The 17,112-nt window shown below is 38.1% G+C and overlaps 1 protein-coding gene across 8 annotated transcripts in view; it reads right to left on the reverse strand.

The window, feature by feature from the left end:
• Positions 1–5,841: 5,841 nt before the first annotated feature.
• The window catches only part of UBR5 (ubiquitin protein ligase E3 component n-recognin 5), a 122,928-nt gene continuing 111,657 nt past the window's right edge, over positions 5,842–17,112 (reverse strand). For 7 of the 8 annotated variants that reach the window (XM_036031327.1, XM_036031326.1, XM_036031323.1 and 4 more), the window contains 8 exons: positions 16,843–16,903; positions 14,786–14,961; positions 14,473–14,557; positions 12,918–13,073; positions 12,450–12,563; positions 10,880–11,024; positions 9,479–9,564; positions 5,842–7,008 (listed from right to left, as the gene is read on the reverse strand). In XM_036031327.1, coding sequence (XP_035887220.1) covers positions 6,796–7,008; positions 9,479–9,564; positions 10,880–11,024; positions 12,450–12,563; positions 12,918–13,073; positions 14,473–14,557; positions 14,786–14,961; positions 16,843–16,903 — 1,036 coding nt within the window. In that variant the 3' untranslated portion in view covers positions 5,842–6,795. The remainder of the gene's footprint in view (positions 7,009–9,478; positions 9,565–10,879; positions 11,025–12,449; positions 12,564–12,917; positions 13,074–14,472; positions 14,558–14,785; positions 14,962–16,842; positions 16,904–17,112) is intronic. The other variant, XM_036031325.1, reaches the window with a different exon arrangement.

Consider the following 17,112-nt stretch of genomic DNA (forward strand, 5'->3'; position numbering starts at 1 on the left):
CGGAGGTGTCCGTCACGCTAGGTCACCTCTCCAGGTCGCGATTCCCCCGCAGCTCTCGCGGTGCCCCAGGAACACGGTATGTCGCGCTAACTCGGTCTGTCCCGAGAGATGGCCAGGTGGCGGTAGGACCACATTCCGGATGAGACGATAAGGAGAAAGCGCCACCGTTGTGCGAAGTGGTGGGGGGAAGCCACACTCTGGGTGGGAGAAAAAACCTGCGGCGCCGCCAGCAAACGAAGGAGGGGGGAACGCTGCCTTGTTTTGTATTTACGCTCCGCCAAGAAGGGGTGCAGGGACAAGTGTGCCTGTGCGCGGAGTAGGTGGGGCGTAAGGGTGAGAGGGGAAAATGACTCAATTTAGGAAAATACTTTGAAAGCTCTGAAATTGTTTAAACAAACTGAGCTTTTCGTCGTGTAGATTGAGTTCTTACAAAGTGTCAGGCGCCATCCTAAGCACCTTATATAAATTAAGTCATTTACTTGTGAGTATATCTCTGAAGTAGCGATAGCAGTGGCCCTCACGTTGCAGGTGAAGAAACGCAGACTTAGGATAGACAAGATTACCCACCTAGAAAGTAGTCCACTGCACTGTCTTCTTGCCAAGTGCTCTTTACAAGGCCAAAAGTTAAAGCCGTGGAGGCAGGAAATTCTCCCCTGTAACAGCACAGGCAGTGGCTATTGATGGTCACAATAATTTGGTTGAATTACCAAGACCCGACTCTCAGGGGAACTATCTAAAGAAAAGTACAACAGAAGGAAAAAAATAGTTTGATCTAAAATGAGGTGAAAGAGATTTGTTTAGGTAGCTTGAAGCTGAACCTTTAAGCCTTGAACAACATGCACCTGTTTTGTGGATAGCCGTGTGAAGTGGGGTAAATAGGATAGAAAATTCAGCTTTGAAAACAACGGAAAGTTCTTTCTAAAACCTGCCCTAGAGTAGGGGGTTAGACTCATTTATCCTTTCTGGGGCAACTACCAGGTGTCAAGTGTAGAATAACATTTTTACATATATAACCTTTAAGTAATACAATAAACTATATGAGAAAACTGAGTTTTAAAGAAGTTAGATCGTTTATCATAGGCCACATGGCAAATAAGAGCAAAAATTCTGTCATTTAATTAAAGTCATCCAACAATATGTCTGTCAGATAACATATTTGCTACTGAAGATATGAAAATAAATGAGCTTAGTGAAAAAGAATATGAATTTTAGAACCATACGGTGGGCATGAATTTGAGCTCCCCTGTTTATTAGCTGTGCTACCTTGGACATGTTACTTAGCATCTTGACACTTTTCTCATTTGTAGGATAATAATAATTCCTTCCCAATAAGATTGTTGTATGGATTCGATAATATATTTCTTGTAAAGGACTTATTGGGGTGGGAAATTACTCTGGTAGCTTCCAAGTACACTACTAATCAGGCCATCGTAGAGGTCGTGGAACAGAAAGGTTCAAATCAAATCAAGGTGCTTGAACTTCACAGTTTATTGTTATTTCTTCAGACCGAGGAGCAAACATAATTTATAGCCCATAATGTCCAACAGTGGGCAGAGAGATCTCTCCTCCTTGGTTAGTTTGGGAAGGAATTGGAATGAGTAATTAAAACAGTGGTTGTTAATGTGCCCACACTCAACATGAGTATGAGTGGGGCTAAAGGAGTCTCCTTGCTGGGTAGGTTTTTCTGTCGGATCTGGAGAAGAGGAAATAAGATGCTGATACTCTTTCTTCCTCACATCACTTCAACTTTTTTTTCTTCTACTTGATGCGGTGGTCACAGAACCAGGGCTGCTGCAACTACAAGGGCTAGAAGCAGGAATGATCCCTCAGCAAGAAACTCTGCTTTTAAACTTGGAGTTCCCAAGGGTCTGATGGGGCAGGGTGTCCCTTCACCCCATCTGCCAAACTGGGGCTAACAGTGAATTCAGCTGTATTGCCTGGTTGTAAAAATAGCCCACTAGTTCTACACCTTTGTAACCTTACCTTATCTGAAGTGGGAAGGACTTGCTGGACTAGTATTGCTGTCTGCAATGTAGGCAAGCACAGTGGCAGAACCTAAGGTCCTTTCCAAAGGTGGAAAAGTTGGGGTATAAATGGAGAGAAGGAAATATAGTAGTTATGGGTAAAGGAATGAAGAAATGGTTATGTAATTAGGGATATCCCATATTGCATTGCCATACTGAAAGAGGCTCAGAGCAAGAGATGATAGTTCCACCCTGGCCAGGTGGCTCAGTTGGTTGGAGCATCATCCCATACACCAAAAGGTTGTGGGTTCGATTCCCGGTCAGGGCACATATGTAGGCTACAGGTTTGATCCATAGTCAGGGTGCATAAGGGAGGCAACCAATTGATGTTTCTCTCTCATCAAGGTCTCTCCTCGCCTGAAGTCAATAAACATATCCTCAGGTGAGGATTGGGGGTGGTGGGGAAGAGCCCTGACTAGGGTGGCATCATCCTGAAAGTGAAAAGTGGACAGTTCAATTTCCAGTCAGGGCACGTGCCTGGGTTGCGGATTCAGTCCCCAGTGGGGGAGGTAACTGATCAGTGTTCTCCCACATTGATGTTTCTCTCCCTCTCTTCCCTTCTCTCTAAAAATAATCTTTTATAAACATTTTTTTAAAATGGTAGTTCCTTTGTTCAGTTACACCAGATGTGGGGTGAAGCCATACACATCCGATTCCTCTCCTGCTTTTGGAACCTGACACAATCAAGTGGAAGCCTGCACACCTGAGTGGCCAGTCTCAATGATGGACTGCCTAGTTGTGGACCGAAGGGAATTCTAGTAATTTGCCATTATTCTTTGACCTTTGATTGTTTTGCTGTAGGTATTTGTGTTCAAAGACCAGGGGTATACTGTGATACTGTGATTTATAATACATACATATTTGGTCTTTTCCCTGTTTATGGCACAGAGCTTTTAAAACCCTTGGAATTTCCTACATGATAAAAATGATAAAGGTGTCTTTTGTTGTTAATGAGGTAACTTTTGGACTGCACCCAAGGATAGGGGCTGGTTGGCAAGAATGCCTGGTGACAGTAGGGTTGGAACTTGAGAGCTAACCCACCCCACAGCCAGGGAGGGGAGAGGGGCTGGAGGTTGAACCAGTCACCAATGGCCAAGGACTTCAGTCATGCCTATGTAGTGAAGCTCTGTAACACTCCCACGGTCAGGGTTCTGAGAGCTTCCAGGTCGGTGAACAGTTGGCATTCGGGGAGAGTGGCATATTGGAGAACATGGAAGCTCCTCCTCCTTTCCCTATGCTTATCTCTCATCTGGCTTTTCTTAAGTTACATCTTTGTAATAAACTGGTGATCTAATAAGTAAAATGTTTCTTTGAGGTCTGTGAACTGCTCTAGCAAATTAACCAAACCCAAGGAAGGAGTCACGGGAACCACTGGTACAAAACATTGACGTATACAGCCTGTCAGATGTACAGGTAACAAACTGAGCTTGCAGTTGGCATCTGGAGTCTGGTCTTATGGGACTGAGCCCTTTACCTGTGGAAGCTGATACTGTCTTCAGGTACAGTGTCATATCTGAGGTGAATTGTAGGACACCCAGCTGGTGTCACAGCATCGCTTGATGGTGTGGAGGAACACTCACCCCCACCCGATATTAGAATTGGGTGATAAGAAACTTCAGTGACCAACTCACTGGCTTATAATCATACCTTCCACAAAATTGTGTCGCCCGATCCTGAGGAATGTGAGCCCCAGAATGCCTGGAGACGTGCCTCACTTCACACTTACTAGCTGTGTAGCCTGGAGCACATTGTTTAACCCGTGTCTAGTTTCCTATCCAAGAGGCTGGTAATAGGCTTTATCTTGTAGAATAAAATGAAATATAATAAATGTAAAGCACTTGACAAAGTGCCTGGCACATAAGTACTAACAAAGGTTAGTAATTAAGAGAAACTTCATGCTACAGTCATAATAGTCCAGTAATACATATTTTTTAAGAGGTAAGATACTTTCCTTATATTTAACCTATCTTGACATGAATAAAGTCACACTTTAATTTCTACATTAATCAAATGAGGTGTAGAAGAGTTATCTGTATGTTCATGCTGACTTACTTAGGTTAATGTAAATATTGAAAATATTTCCAAAAAGGAAAACACTCCCTCTCACTGTCCAGGCAGTTTATTGGAGGCACTTCTAACCAGCCATTTATCAGGAGGAAGAACCTTCCTCAGGATAAGGCGATGAACGGAAGTACTTTTCCACGGTTGTAAGTAGGAAAGATGTAGCTCCTAGGAGCTTACCAAGAGGGGAATTTATATTTTTAATGAAAAGTAATGCTCTTCGGGTAGTGTTTCAGAATCCCCTGGAATCCCGTTTAAGAATGAAGACTTCTGTCCTCCATTTGAGACGCACTGAACCTGAGCATGACTGAGACGTGCACTAACAAGTCCCACAAGAGAGCCCGAAGCCTCAGTCACATGAGAACTGCCGCAGGGGAGCGGATCTCCGTTTGCGTTTAGATCCAGAGATTGCTGCCTTTAAACTCACAAAGATAGTATCTTTGGGAGAGAAATGTTTAGAGCAAATACTAAATAGTGAAATCACACTCTTGAAAAGCCCTCTCAAGCCTGCCCCGTAAGTCATTATGGAGTCTTTGATATTTAGATGATGTAAGAAAAGAGTAAAAGCAGCAGAACTTTGGAAACCCTCAGTAAAGTTCATTCTTGGTCTTCTCTTCCTAAATTTGTTTTCAAGTCTATTAGATTTAATCACTGAACAAGACCAAAAGAGAACTTTATTTTACATGACTTTATTTTACATTTAGAACCATTTTATGCTTTACTTAAAAAAAAATTCATTCTGCTTTTAATATTCCTAAAAGCATTTTAACCAAAAATCTTGATTTAGGAAGACTTGAGACATTTTGCATTATTTTAAATATTTTCATTCTCTCAGTAATTATTAAAAATAAGTTCACAATTAGGGTTTCAAATGTCCTATTCATATCTAGTTTGTTCTCATTTCATATTTTATCAACCCCATCATGTGCATACAGAAGGTAATATATAAATTTTATCTATTTCAGACACATCAATGATCAGCTCTTAATCTAATTACTATTTCATTTACTCAGAAATAGCATTTAGACATAAAAACCAATGTCTTACTTTGTAAAATTACCTTTGGTTAATTTACACAAATCTAACACAGCATGTTGTGTTTTAAGTTAATACAATGAGTTTCACTATCATTTTAGTTTTTAATATTTACTATGTCAGCAGGGCTGAGAATATCATGTGGTTCCGTCTTCTGAAGGAAGTTATATAATAAAAGTGTAGTGCCTTTGAACATGAAAAACATCCCGAAGGCCAGGAGTCCTATGAAGAAACTGAAAGGTAGGAGAGATTCCAAAGAATTTCTCTCCTCACGTTGAACGTATGAAGTGAATAGTTTAAGTCACTTTATTAAAGACTTCATGAAGAAAAGTGTTCCTTATTATGCCATCAACTTATGCTACTAAAACCACAGGAATTTAGAGATATTGGTCCTAGGCTACATAATTAATGGGTCATCAAAAAGGAACCTCTCAGTTATTAAGTAGCTATTAAGTGAGTTAACTTCCTATGCCAAGTAAGGGTCCCAAGGTCACTTCCCCCATTTGTAAAAAGAAAAGGTGGCCTGGCCAGTGCCATTCAGGATTCTCTGCTAACTGTAAAATGTGGACTGAATTTCTTGTTTTTTTTTTTTAGTCCATGTGTATATAAACTTTCAGTTCTTTAAATCAAAAAATTTTATGCACATAACCGTGTCCATGTATTGCCCTTAGTTTAAAAATGTACAACTACATAAATAAAAACTATTGTTTCTTCAATATTACTTGACATTTCTTCTGTAATTTATTAAAAAAATGTAACAAGATACTTAAAAAAGGCTAGATACAAAAGTAGTTAAGCTGCTCACGAACATTTAAAATTTTCCAAAATGTATCTTCAATAGTCATGATCTTATAAAACATTTTACAGTTATCAGAAAGTGCCCAGGCTGAGTTTACATAACTGAAATACCTTAGTACAAATGTCTAGTTAGAACTGAAGTGCAGTAACCTCCTGGCTGACCTCTCATTGAAATAGGGATACAAAGGAAAAATAAAGTCGATTGTGATCAAGTATTGTGCATTGGCCCCATCGTATGTACAAAAAAGTGCCCTCACTCAAATGAACAATTACATGCAAAATATTAGTGATATCATTTAATATCCTAGAGCTCAACGCAGCCAAATAAACCGCAATAAGTGGTTTTCATAGGTAAAGTGATTTTATCTCTAAGATCTGAATGTCCAGAACTTTTTACAAGTTCCATATACATGATACACAATTGCAGCCAACCACAAATTAATTAAACACCATAAAAAAGTTAAAATGAAAACACAGAACATACTTAATTTTTTATTTTGAAATTCCCTATTCCCTCTATACAAGAACCTTTGCTGAAACACTTTCCACAAAGGCAGCAGTGAATTTTCAGAACATTTTACATTTTTTCCCCCTCAGCAAAAAGATAAATCACAGTGTAAATTATGTTGTTCTGCTGTCATCTTTGGCTGGGGTGCGACCCAGAAGTTGTTGACTAGCAAACCATTATAGTCAAATGTTGCTAGTGCTCCTCAGGCCTTTATGCTACAAACTCAGCAAGGAATGTTTGCACTTAATCTCTGTAAGGTACCTCCAGGGGGTGTGACAGCATTGACTTCCATAAACTTTTATAGACAAATGGAAAAAAATCTACAAAATTAGCTAGTAATATTACACAGCAGTACACACTTTTTATACTCTACACAAAACCAAAATTCTTGGTCTTAATGGCGAGTAGCAATTTCTGTTTGAGAATCTGTTTAGAGGAATAGAGTGGGACGTAAAGCCGAGAAATGCACGTGTTCGCAGTAGGAAGATGCTGGTCGTCTGGTGGCCTTATTGTGATTGAGGGCATCGGCTGAAATCCTTCCTCACTGGCTGGCAATGATGGGCTTGATGTCCAAAAGTAAACCTAAACAGGAATACAGTAATTACAGTTTTGGCTTTTAACAGATTAACATTCAACCCTTAATTCTGGCAAACATACACATAGCCCCCTTCTTGTGTTAAAACCTACAAAAGGGTATTCAAATATATTTCTCTGTACTGAACAGGAAAGGTTCGGGGATAAAAGAAAAAAAAAGCACCAGGTGTGTGGAAAAGCAGCTGTGTTTCAGGTACTCAGCTTCTCGTCTGTACCGTGAGGCTCAGGCCAAACGTTCACTAAGGTCCTTTCCAATGGCTCAACTGCACGGAGAATTGCTTAGTGGAAAAAAATACATGAAGTCTTCCCAAATTTCATACAGGTTATCAAAAAAAGTTAAAAAATTCATGCAAGTTATCAAAAAAATTTATTTTGCAATTTATCTACTAGCAAAACAACCCAGTATTTTCAGTGCTACGCTGTGATACAGAATAACTTTATAATAGTAATCTGTACATCAAAATCCATGTAATAAGCCACATTAACACTGAGTTTTACTACACACCTATTTTGTGTGACCTAAGATGAATGTTAACTTCTACTTCAATTTTTACTTACATATGATAACCAAGGATATGCTTTCCTGTAATGTTTATATGTATATAAATACATACCATTCCACATTGATCCATACATCCATGCATGTATACCATTCTTTAGTGATAATTAAACACAGTGCCTATCTCTTAAGATAAAGCTTTTAAAATCTAATGCATTTATAGTGCACAACTAAACAGACAAATACAGGGTCCAGCACAAATAACGCCCTCTTTTATTACAAAATCATAAGTATGTAATTCTGTAACATAACAATATCACACTCAAACACACTACATGACATTTTAAGTGAAAGCTCAAATTAAAACTATAAATTATCATACCCATATCATTACTCTACCAGCCTCACTCAAGCAGGCCTTACTTCTTCTGCTGGGCCTTGCATATTCAATATCCCAGAGTGACTAGGAAACCTCAATGAACTAATCTGCTATTTCCTGAAGCCTAGTTTCATGAGAAATACCATTAATTCTAGAAACCTTATAATTTGCAGGACTAATAATTCAAGGGGTAACAGTTGGGGAAACCCTGTTATATTCTTATATCCCTCAGCACTTCCCCTCAAACACATCAGGACAAAGCCAACAGTATGTGAAGGAAAGGGAAGAGGAGAGAGAAAAGACACTTTGATATACTGCTTGAGCCCCCGGAATAGATTTCATACAGGCATTTAAAAGTGAAGCTCACAAATTAAAGATATTGACTGGAAATATTGAGGCCTTCATAGAGAGATATTCTGTCTTTCTGTCTCAAGGCTGAAGAGTTAGCATATTTCTCTTCTGGGAAAGCAGAAACTGCACTGAGATTTAATTTTGACTAACTGGACAAAGGATGTACTGATTTAAAAGCAGCAGAAAATTAAAACTAGGGAATAGATAAAAACAGATACCTTAGATTCATACTAGATAGCCAATCATTTCTATTTCAGTTTCTGGTGAATCTTACAGAGTATGCTGCCTATTACAGAGAAAGAAGGTTCCCAAATTCAAAGACTGACTGCAAGTGGTATAACCCTAAGCTATTTAGGTGCTCCTGAAAGCAACGAGGACAGATATGGTACTAGCACAGGTAGGGACTTTACAGTCCACAAGATTGGGAAAGCGAAGTTATAAGGAACCAATTATACAGAATTTACCTACGGAACAATCTAAATGGAAATCACCAGGACTGTTGAACAAACTGAAATATTAGTGAAGAAATACTGGAAGGCTTGCGGGGGACACACGTGTAAAGATTAAGGAGTACTAAACACAGGACCCCCTCCCTTCCCCAAAGTTAAGTTATTGCCTGAATTGAAAATCAATGGGAAACCACAAGTTTGTGCTTTCCTGCACAAGTAACTAACCATTTCCCCCTCTCAAATAAAACTGGGGGATGTATCTAGAAATGGGATCATTTTTATACATTGCATCAATAATCTAGTTTAGATTACAGAGAACTAAGACTAGTTCAGTAAGGGAAACGTTCCTCAAATTTCTACAAGAACATCTAGTGGAGACTTCCATTTCAAGATTAACAGGCAAGTTATTTGGTTATGGATATATTCTAGGTTGGACATAAATTCCATTGACTTTACGACATACTTTTTCACTGTGATAAAAGTTAACATCTGACTTCAGCTTCTAAGTTAGTAATATTGAGATTAAAATCATAGGTATAATATCCACATACCACAATTAAGCTACTCTATTGCTAGTGCCAGATAGTAATCGAGACACTATACTATTCAGATAATCCTTCAGCTGTTCTGTTGTAGTTGCAAAACTACCCGTTATCTGACCTTCTATAGTTTAACCAAAATTTAAGTAGCCAACCATTAAAAACTCAAAACAAAAGGCTGTCATACACAATTATTTTAACATTTTATATCTTCTTCTACAACTTGATGAACTTAACTTACAAGATCTTGCCGCTCTGTCATGCTCATCTTCTCTACTATTGACCAGAACCAACGCTTGAACTGTAAGAGCTTCTCGGCATTTTCTCCTAAGATTGAAGAACATAAACTCAATATACTGTACCAGCAGTTACATTATAAGAGTATTTCTTATTATAATATATATAATTAAAATATTATTTAGGTCTGATTTTTAATACAGGAAATAAGGACGAGTTGCATACTGTAAAATCTCTATAGTTTATTAGTCAATCCTGACTCAAGATAACCAAGACAAGAAAAATGAACCTTCAGTCTCAAAACTGATAATCACATGACTTTAATCCCATCTGAAAGTCAGGATTCTTCTCATGATCTTAAGCCAGTGCTTCTAAATTTTAATGAGTTTACAAACGACTTAGAGATCTTTTAAAAATGCAGATTCTCATTCACAAGGTCTACAGGGAGGAGTGGGGAAAAGAAACCAGAAATTTTTCATTTCTAGAAAACTTCAGATGCTGCTGCTGATCTGAGGATCATAACCGGAGTATCTTGAGATATATTCTTTCGCCTCCTAGCTTTTTGACTTGTACATGAGACAAATTCTTACCTCAAAAGTATTGAAAACTGTATGAAAAGGTAGTACAAAAACTATTATACAATGACATATATGCTACCAAGCATGAAGAAAAAACAAGAAAATGTATCCAAATTTAACTTACTATAATTTGGCTGAAGTTGTTTACAGAATATGAAAAATAAAGATGAAAAAATTGGCACTTAAATGTATGCAATAATCTTGGGCTATAGGTATAATCCTCTCATAATGAATTTCTTGGAGCTTCTGGTGTTTTTATCGTCTAGTCACAGCTATGAAGCCTATTGCTAGACTACAGACAGGACTTGGGAAACAGCAAGCGGCAGCCAACCAAGCACTGTAGGTCAATGTTATTCTAGGGAGGTTATCCCCACCTCTTTTTACTCTTTTTAGATTCTCTGTGTGTTTGTGTGCTGCCATGTCTTTGTAGGTGCACTTTGGGTCCCGTTCCACAAAGCAAATGCCACGCAGTCAAATTCTTTATAGAGTTTAAGAGACGTGAATCAGGAAAGTCAATGGAATTGTCACATGAATTGTTTTTTCTTATTAGTATATAAAATCCTTTTCACACAGTTGCTCACTACAAAGAATTTTTACTTTTTTATAAACTATATATTCCTTAAAATCTAGAAAAAATAAGCATTAAAGCCTAATGCTAAGCCACCATCATTCAATCATGTTAAAAAAAACAACTTTTAAACATCTGAGTAATACAGCATTTCCAAAGCCCTATAAACGTATCTAAAAAGTAGAAACTCAGAAAATGCTGACTGACCAAACCATCTGTTTAACTTATTCCTTAAATAAACATTTCAAAAATTTCATACCTGATTCATCGTTGAAAGAGGTAAAGCTGATCAGCATTTGCACATTAACTTCACCACAGCCATTCACCAAAAGCCTAAAATCTTCTGCTGTTAAATCTTCTAATGAGTTTTTTGGAAGCACATCCAGTAGACCTTTCCTCATTGCCTAGAGAATGTCAAAAAGTATCCTTTTATTATTGGCACTTTTCCATGTACCCTTTATTGTTGTTAAAGCCTAATATCTAATTTTAGCAGCTTCTCTCTAAAAATACTACTTCTCCTTTTAAACCAGAGAGAAAAACATTAAGTTCTGCATTTTTAATTTCGTATTAGTAGATTCAAAAGAGAGGCAAAGGGAGGGGTGATCGATAGGCTTCATTTCAAAGGTGAAGGAGTATTACACAGCAGTCATTAACTGAAGTAAAATTTTAAATTATATTAACAACCAAGAAGGTAGTCGTTAAATAAACAAGAATAGCTTCATCTGTCCAATGTGCTATCCTCCCAACATCCTAGCATAGATATTATAATGACAAAACAAACTTCCCCAACACAACCCCCAAATCTAGAAGCTGACTGAGGAATAATTACCACATGCCAAGAACTGATCTAAGCACCTTACATGTATTAATTCATTTACCCTGTCCTCATTTTTCAGAGGAGGGAAGCAAGGCACAAAGAACTAAGTAGTTTGCTCCTGTCACACCTCAGACAGAGGGCGCTGCAGCCACGACCAGAACCCTGACAGCGGGCTGGAGAGCCTGCACAACCATTCCCAGTGCAAGGATCTGAAACATCTGCCGCTGCCAGTCCTAATCTACACAAACACACATTTTCCCTAGAAGAGGAAAGAGTTGAACTTGGTTTTTGGAATATTGCCTACATGACTATCTAATGTGGCTGTTCGGAATGTCTCCGGCAATGAACCCTACTGTACAACTTGCCCAGACTACTTGCGCATACAGTGTGATTTAGGATGAACACGTGCTTCCCTCTGGGAATCTGATTTTCGGTAATCATGTCTGGTTGTGAAGGCAGGAGGAATATACTTACGGGACTGGCCTCCAGTTAAAAACACTAGACTGATTCTTAAGCAGGCTTCCCTCAGCACAAGCACTGCACGTGTTGCTCTAAGTCACTGCTAAAGAAAGAAGCATGTTCTTTGTGACAGCCCTAGCCCAGCGAGAGAACTAGGGAAGCCTGCACCCCTTGCTGAGAGCCCTTGCACGGTAATAAGCCATAACCATGAGCACAACTGCCTCCGAATCCTAGGAGTCCATCTAGTAAGTCAACGAAAGTATGAGTGGTCGTGGATCCCAAAACAGTCATTTCCGTCCCACGAGCATCTTTTCCAAACTTTTGCACACAAAATTAAGTTTCTGATGATCACATGTTTTTTACAAGTAGTTTCACCTAAAAATGTGAGTAATGGCCCAGGATTTGGGTGTAATTTACATTGTAAATAAATTCACTTTGGTTTAAAATTTTTGACCTTTTATAGGCAAGCTGAATGTACCATGAACGAGTCTGCCACACAGGAGGACATATACAGCCTCTTCAGATCAAGTAACAGTGTTCAGAAAACACTTACGTGTAATGGCTGTTCTGCAACTACCAACATTCTGTGCTCTGCGTATTTCCGCACATATTCGTACACATTCTGGGGAGTCACTGGGATATTTACACCATTAGGAATAAGTTCAACCTGTGGAAAATTTAGCAGTGCCATTTAAAAAGCTCGCTTAACAGTTCATAAAACAATTTCCTAAATTTTTAAACCTAAAGACAGTTCTGTATCTGGCAAGTATCTAAGAGATCCAGACCTTGTGCCCTAAATAAATACAAAAAACTCTTCTGATTCTCAATCTCTGTTTTCTCTGTTTCCCCCCCTGCGCCCCCTCTGTTTCTGTTAAACTGTTTTTTTTCCTCTGTATTTGTGTGTGTGTGTGTGTGTGTCTCTCTCTTTCTTTCTTATCTAAATTGTTTCTACATAAGAAAAACACAACAGACTAACCAAATGCTCTTGCCAGAATCAGAAAACTACATAAAATTGCTTTACCTGTCCTCCACCCTCTTCTTTACACAGGTCAATTGCAAATGCCAGATCCATTGCTGAGAAAACCGCATCAGCATCTGAACTCTGAGAAGCAAGGATAAGTTGCCGCAAACTCTCATACATCACAGGGTCAAAAAAAGCAAAATCATGCCAATTGACCTAAAAAAGTAATCATATGAAAATTATGAAAGAAGTATCTTTACTGGATTCATTAGTACATTAAAATCTATGATAAAGATATCTTCTATTTGAAGATATAATGATGAAAAATAATCTTCCACTACATACAACTGATTTAAAGAGGAAACATTTAATAAATCTTTGGTTCTGATAGCACATTTAATTTTTAAAGTATGAAAAGTATTCAAATATTTTTTCAAAATATTGCAAGACTATTTTGAAAAAATTCAAAGCCAAAGTGTAATTTTTTTAAGTTCCAAAATCACAGGTTTGCAAAAACCAGCACTATTAAACAATGATTGTGCTGAGCAACTAGTCCTAAAGTAAATATGCATCCTGTTAATCTTGACAATAATTATAAAATATAGATTACTAATTCATGATAAATCTGATGTTCAGAGGAATTTAGTAACTTGCTAAAGATCAGGTCATTGGGTTAAACTTGTAATCTATTTAAGTCCATGATCTTTTCCATAAACCTTGTAACCTTGTTAAAGGCTAGACATAGCAACACTTGAATGCTGCTAAATTTTAATTCCAGTTCTTCTTTGCACAAGAACATTTTCTAGCTAGACTACTTTTAAGAATCCAATAGAGCCCTAGCTGGTGTGCCTCAGTGGATTAAGCACCAGACTGCAAACCAAGGGGTTGTTGGTTCCATTCCCAGTCAGGGCACATGCTTAGGTTGTGGGCCAGATTCCCAGTTGGGGGCACACAAGAGGCAATCACACACTGATGCTTCTCTCCTCTCCCTCCCTCCCTCCTTTTCCCTCTGTCTAAAGATAAATAAATAAAATCTTAAAAAAATTTTTTTTTCCCGCCCGACTGGTGTGGCTCAGTGGATTGAGCGCTGGCCTGTGAACCAAAGGGTCATGGGTTCGATTCCCAGTTGGGGCACATGTCTGGGTTGCAGGTCAGGTTCCCAGTGGGGGGGCACACAAGAGGCAACCACACATTGATGTTTCTGGCCCTCTTCTCTTTCCCTCCCCATCTCTCTAAAAATAAATAAATATAATCTTTAAGAAATAAAATTAAATTTAAAAAAATTCAGTAGGGTCAGTCTAAGGCCATACCACCCTGAAGGCACCCCCATCTCGTCTGATCTCTGAAGCTAAGAATTCAGTAGGGTCAGAGTTTGTGTTTTTTTTAAATAATAATATATATATACACACACACATCATAATATAACAGTGCTGTATTAATAGAAAACAACAGTGGGTTTGACTAAAGAAAATGCTTGAAAATGATTTACAATGGCTATAATGCTTTAAAATTTAATATTAAAATAATGCCATAAACAGTATGCTAGTATATAATTATTTTACAAAAGACAATTTTTGCAATTGTAAGAGCAGTTTGGTTCGTTAAAATCACTTACTTTTCTACCAAGCAACACTTTAATCACATGTCTATTCAATGTGATAGGGCACAGTTCATTCTGTAACAGACATAGTCCAAGAATCCTAAAAGCAAAAACAAAAATATTTAAATTCGAAAACAATTCTAGAAATATGCATAACCCCTCACATACATATACAATATACATACAGTATTTTGAGAAACTTTCTATAGCCTCATTTCTAATCATTATGGATTTGAATATATACATATTTTTAAAACTAATATATTTTACAAAGTCTGATTAACTGAAATCTTTTAAAACTTGGAATATAATATTAGGGGTATTTTACCTGCCAATGTTTCGGAAACAATTCAACCTCGCCTCTGTGTTTTTGCCAGGCCGTGGAGTGTAGAACCCTCGTTTTCCGGGTTGGTGGAACAAAGGGGCATTGTCATCGCCATCATCTGTGTCATCTAGGTCCATGTCCACCACACTCCGACTGGAGCCGTGACGCTTCCGGTTTTCCTAACAACAGTATCAGAAGTTGAGTCCCAAGATTAATTTTAAAAACAAAACATACAAACTAGTCATTCAAAGTGAAGTCTGGTGAGTAGGCCAACATTCACATTTAAATGTATGCGTGTAACATACACTAAAGGCACACTTGGTAATTCATCCTTTGAGAACTGTGATGTACAAAGCTTGTGCCATGGTAGGTCTGTAAGATCTCTGTTCACATAAATTAAATCACTTAATGAAACACTGGTAGCTCCTTCTACCTTAATTCCTTAAAGATATTTTCACTGGATGTAGAATTCTGGGTTGATAATTCTTAAAGCATTTTTAGGATGATGTTCCACTGTCTTCTGCATCACAGTTTTTGATGAGAAATCCAGTCTTTCAAATCACTGTTAATCTCCATGTAAAGCACTGCTGACTCCTTCGTTTTACAAAAGCAGTTTGACTATAATGCGTCTGGACATGCACCTTTCATTTTATCCTGTTTACAGGTTCACCAACCTTCTTCAAATGATAAGTCTGTCTTACATCAAATTGGGGAAGTTTCAGCTATTATTTCTTCCAATATTTTTTCTATTGCAAGTTCTCTTTTCTGGGTATCCCAATGACATGAATAGTTAATCATTCATGGCCCCCCAAAAAGTTCCGTTTGAAATCTCTGTTTTTCAGAATAGATAATGTGTAACTCTCTTCAAATTGACTGGCACTTTGCTGTCATCTTCATTCTGTTACTGACCTATTCATGCTTTTTTTTTTCAGACATTGTACTTTTAATTCTGAAATTTTCTTTTCATTCTCTTATAAAGTTTCTATTTCTCTGCTTAGAACCTCTATCTTGTTATTCCTTGGTGTTTTTGATACTTCTAACAACTGGGTCATCTCGACGTTAGCTTCCACTGGTTCTTTCCCCGGGAAAACTGGTCAGTGTTTCCTGGTTCTTTGCATGTTGAGTAATTCTGGAGTGTATCCTGGGGTACACTCCAGAATTACACTCTGGAGTGTAATAGACTTCGCGTATTAAAGTTGTGAAAGTTGGGGTCTTGTCAGGGAATGCTGACGTTTTGGCTTTAGTGGGCAATCAACCAGGTTAGCGTCAAACTGGAAGTGTCACCTCCTGTGTGCAGTGGTTCTAGCACCAATTAAGTTGCCAAAGCCTTTTATTACTGTACTGTTTGGGGCCTGTTCTGCATATTCACTTCTTCAGGTTGTCTTGGACTCAGACAGTGGTTTCTACCATAGGTTAGCTCTCAAAGCCTTTGCTCTACCTTCCAGCTAAGATGGAGTAACAGTGACCAGCCTTACTCTCCCCTCCTTGAAACAATGCCATACCAACTGTTTTCCAAGTTTTGATTCCCCTCTCCAATCTGGGTGCTACCGTTTACTTTTCAGGATCCCCAGGCAATTCTATTTTGCATTGTGTCCAGAGTCTTTAGTTGTAAGCAGTGAAAGAGATAAGAGACTGGGTTTGCTCCATCTTGGCTGAAATGAAGTTCTCAGGTAGCTTAAGAAGGAAATGCACCAGACACTAAGAGCCTTTCTAACTGCTACCCTGTACATCACATTCCGTCTGCTGCTTTGACACTCAGCACTTGAGGAATAAGCTCTAGGATTCTTATTGCCTCTCCTCTGCTATTAATTCATGACATCTCTAAATTAAAGCTTAATTCAGGCTGTGCTCAAATGGAGGCAGCCAGTGAGTAGGGGTACACTGAGCCCTAATTAAAACCAATCTTACTACCTGAATCTGTATGACATCTATCTTTGGTTTGCTCCTACTATAATCGAGCATTTTACTTATAAAGGCATAATTTTTTCATAACTATGGCTTTCCTCCCTTTCTGTAATTCAGGTAACTCGTTACTAGTACATGTACAAAATCTCTCTTACCTGTACCTTTTCTGAGGAGTCTAATAATCCAAGATCCAGGATACTATCAGCTCCGTTTTCCCTAAAAACAAATAAAAACCCTTTCACATTCCAGATAACTGAAACTTCTCAAATTTAGTGTAGAAAAAAACATTTGAATTCAAATTTATAAGAATGTATAAATACATTTAAGATTTTAAATAAATAAATATCTGGGGCACTTACTAGTCTTAATACAGAGAAGTCAGTAATACATACAGAAAAGCACTAGACGTGCCATCTATGATTCAA

The sequence above is a fragment of the Phyllostomus discolor genome, chromosome 7 (assembly GCF_004126475.2).
Source record: "Phyllostomus discolor isolate MPI-MPIP mPhyDis1 chromosome 7, mPhyDis1.pri.v3, whole genome shotgun sequence".
NCBI lineage: Eukaryota > Metazoa > Chordata > Mammalia > Chiroptera > Phyllostomidae > Phyllostomus > Phyllostomus discolor.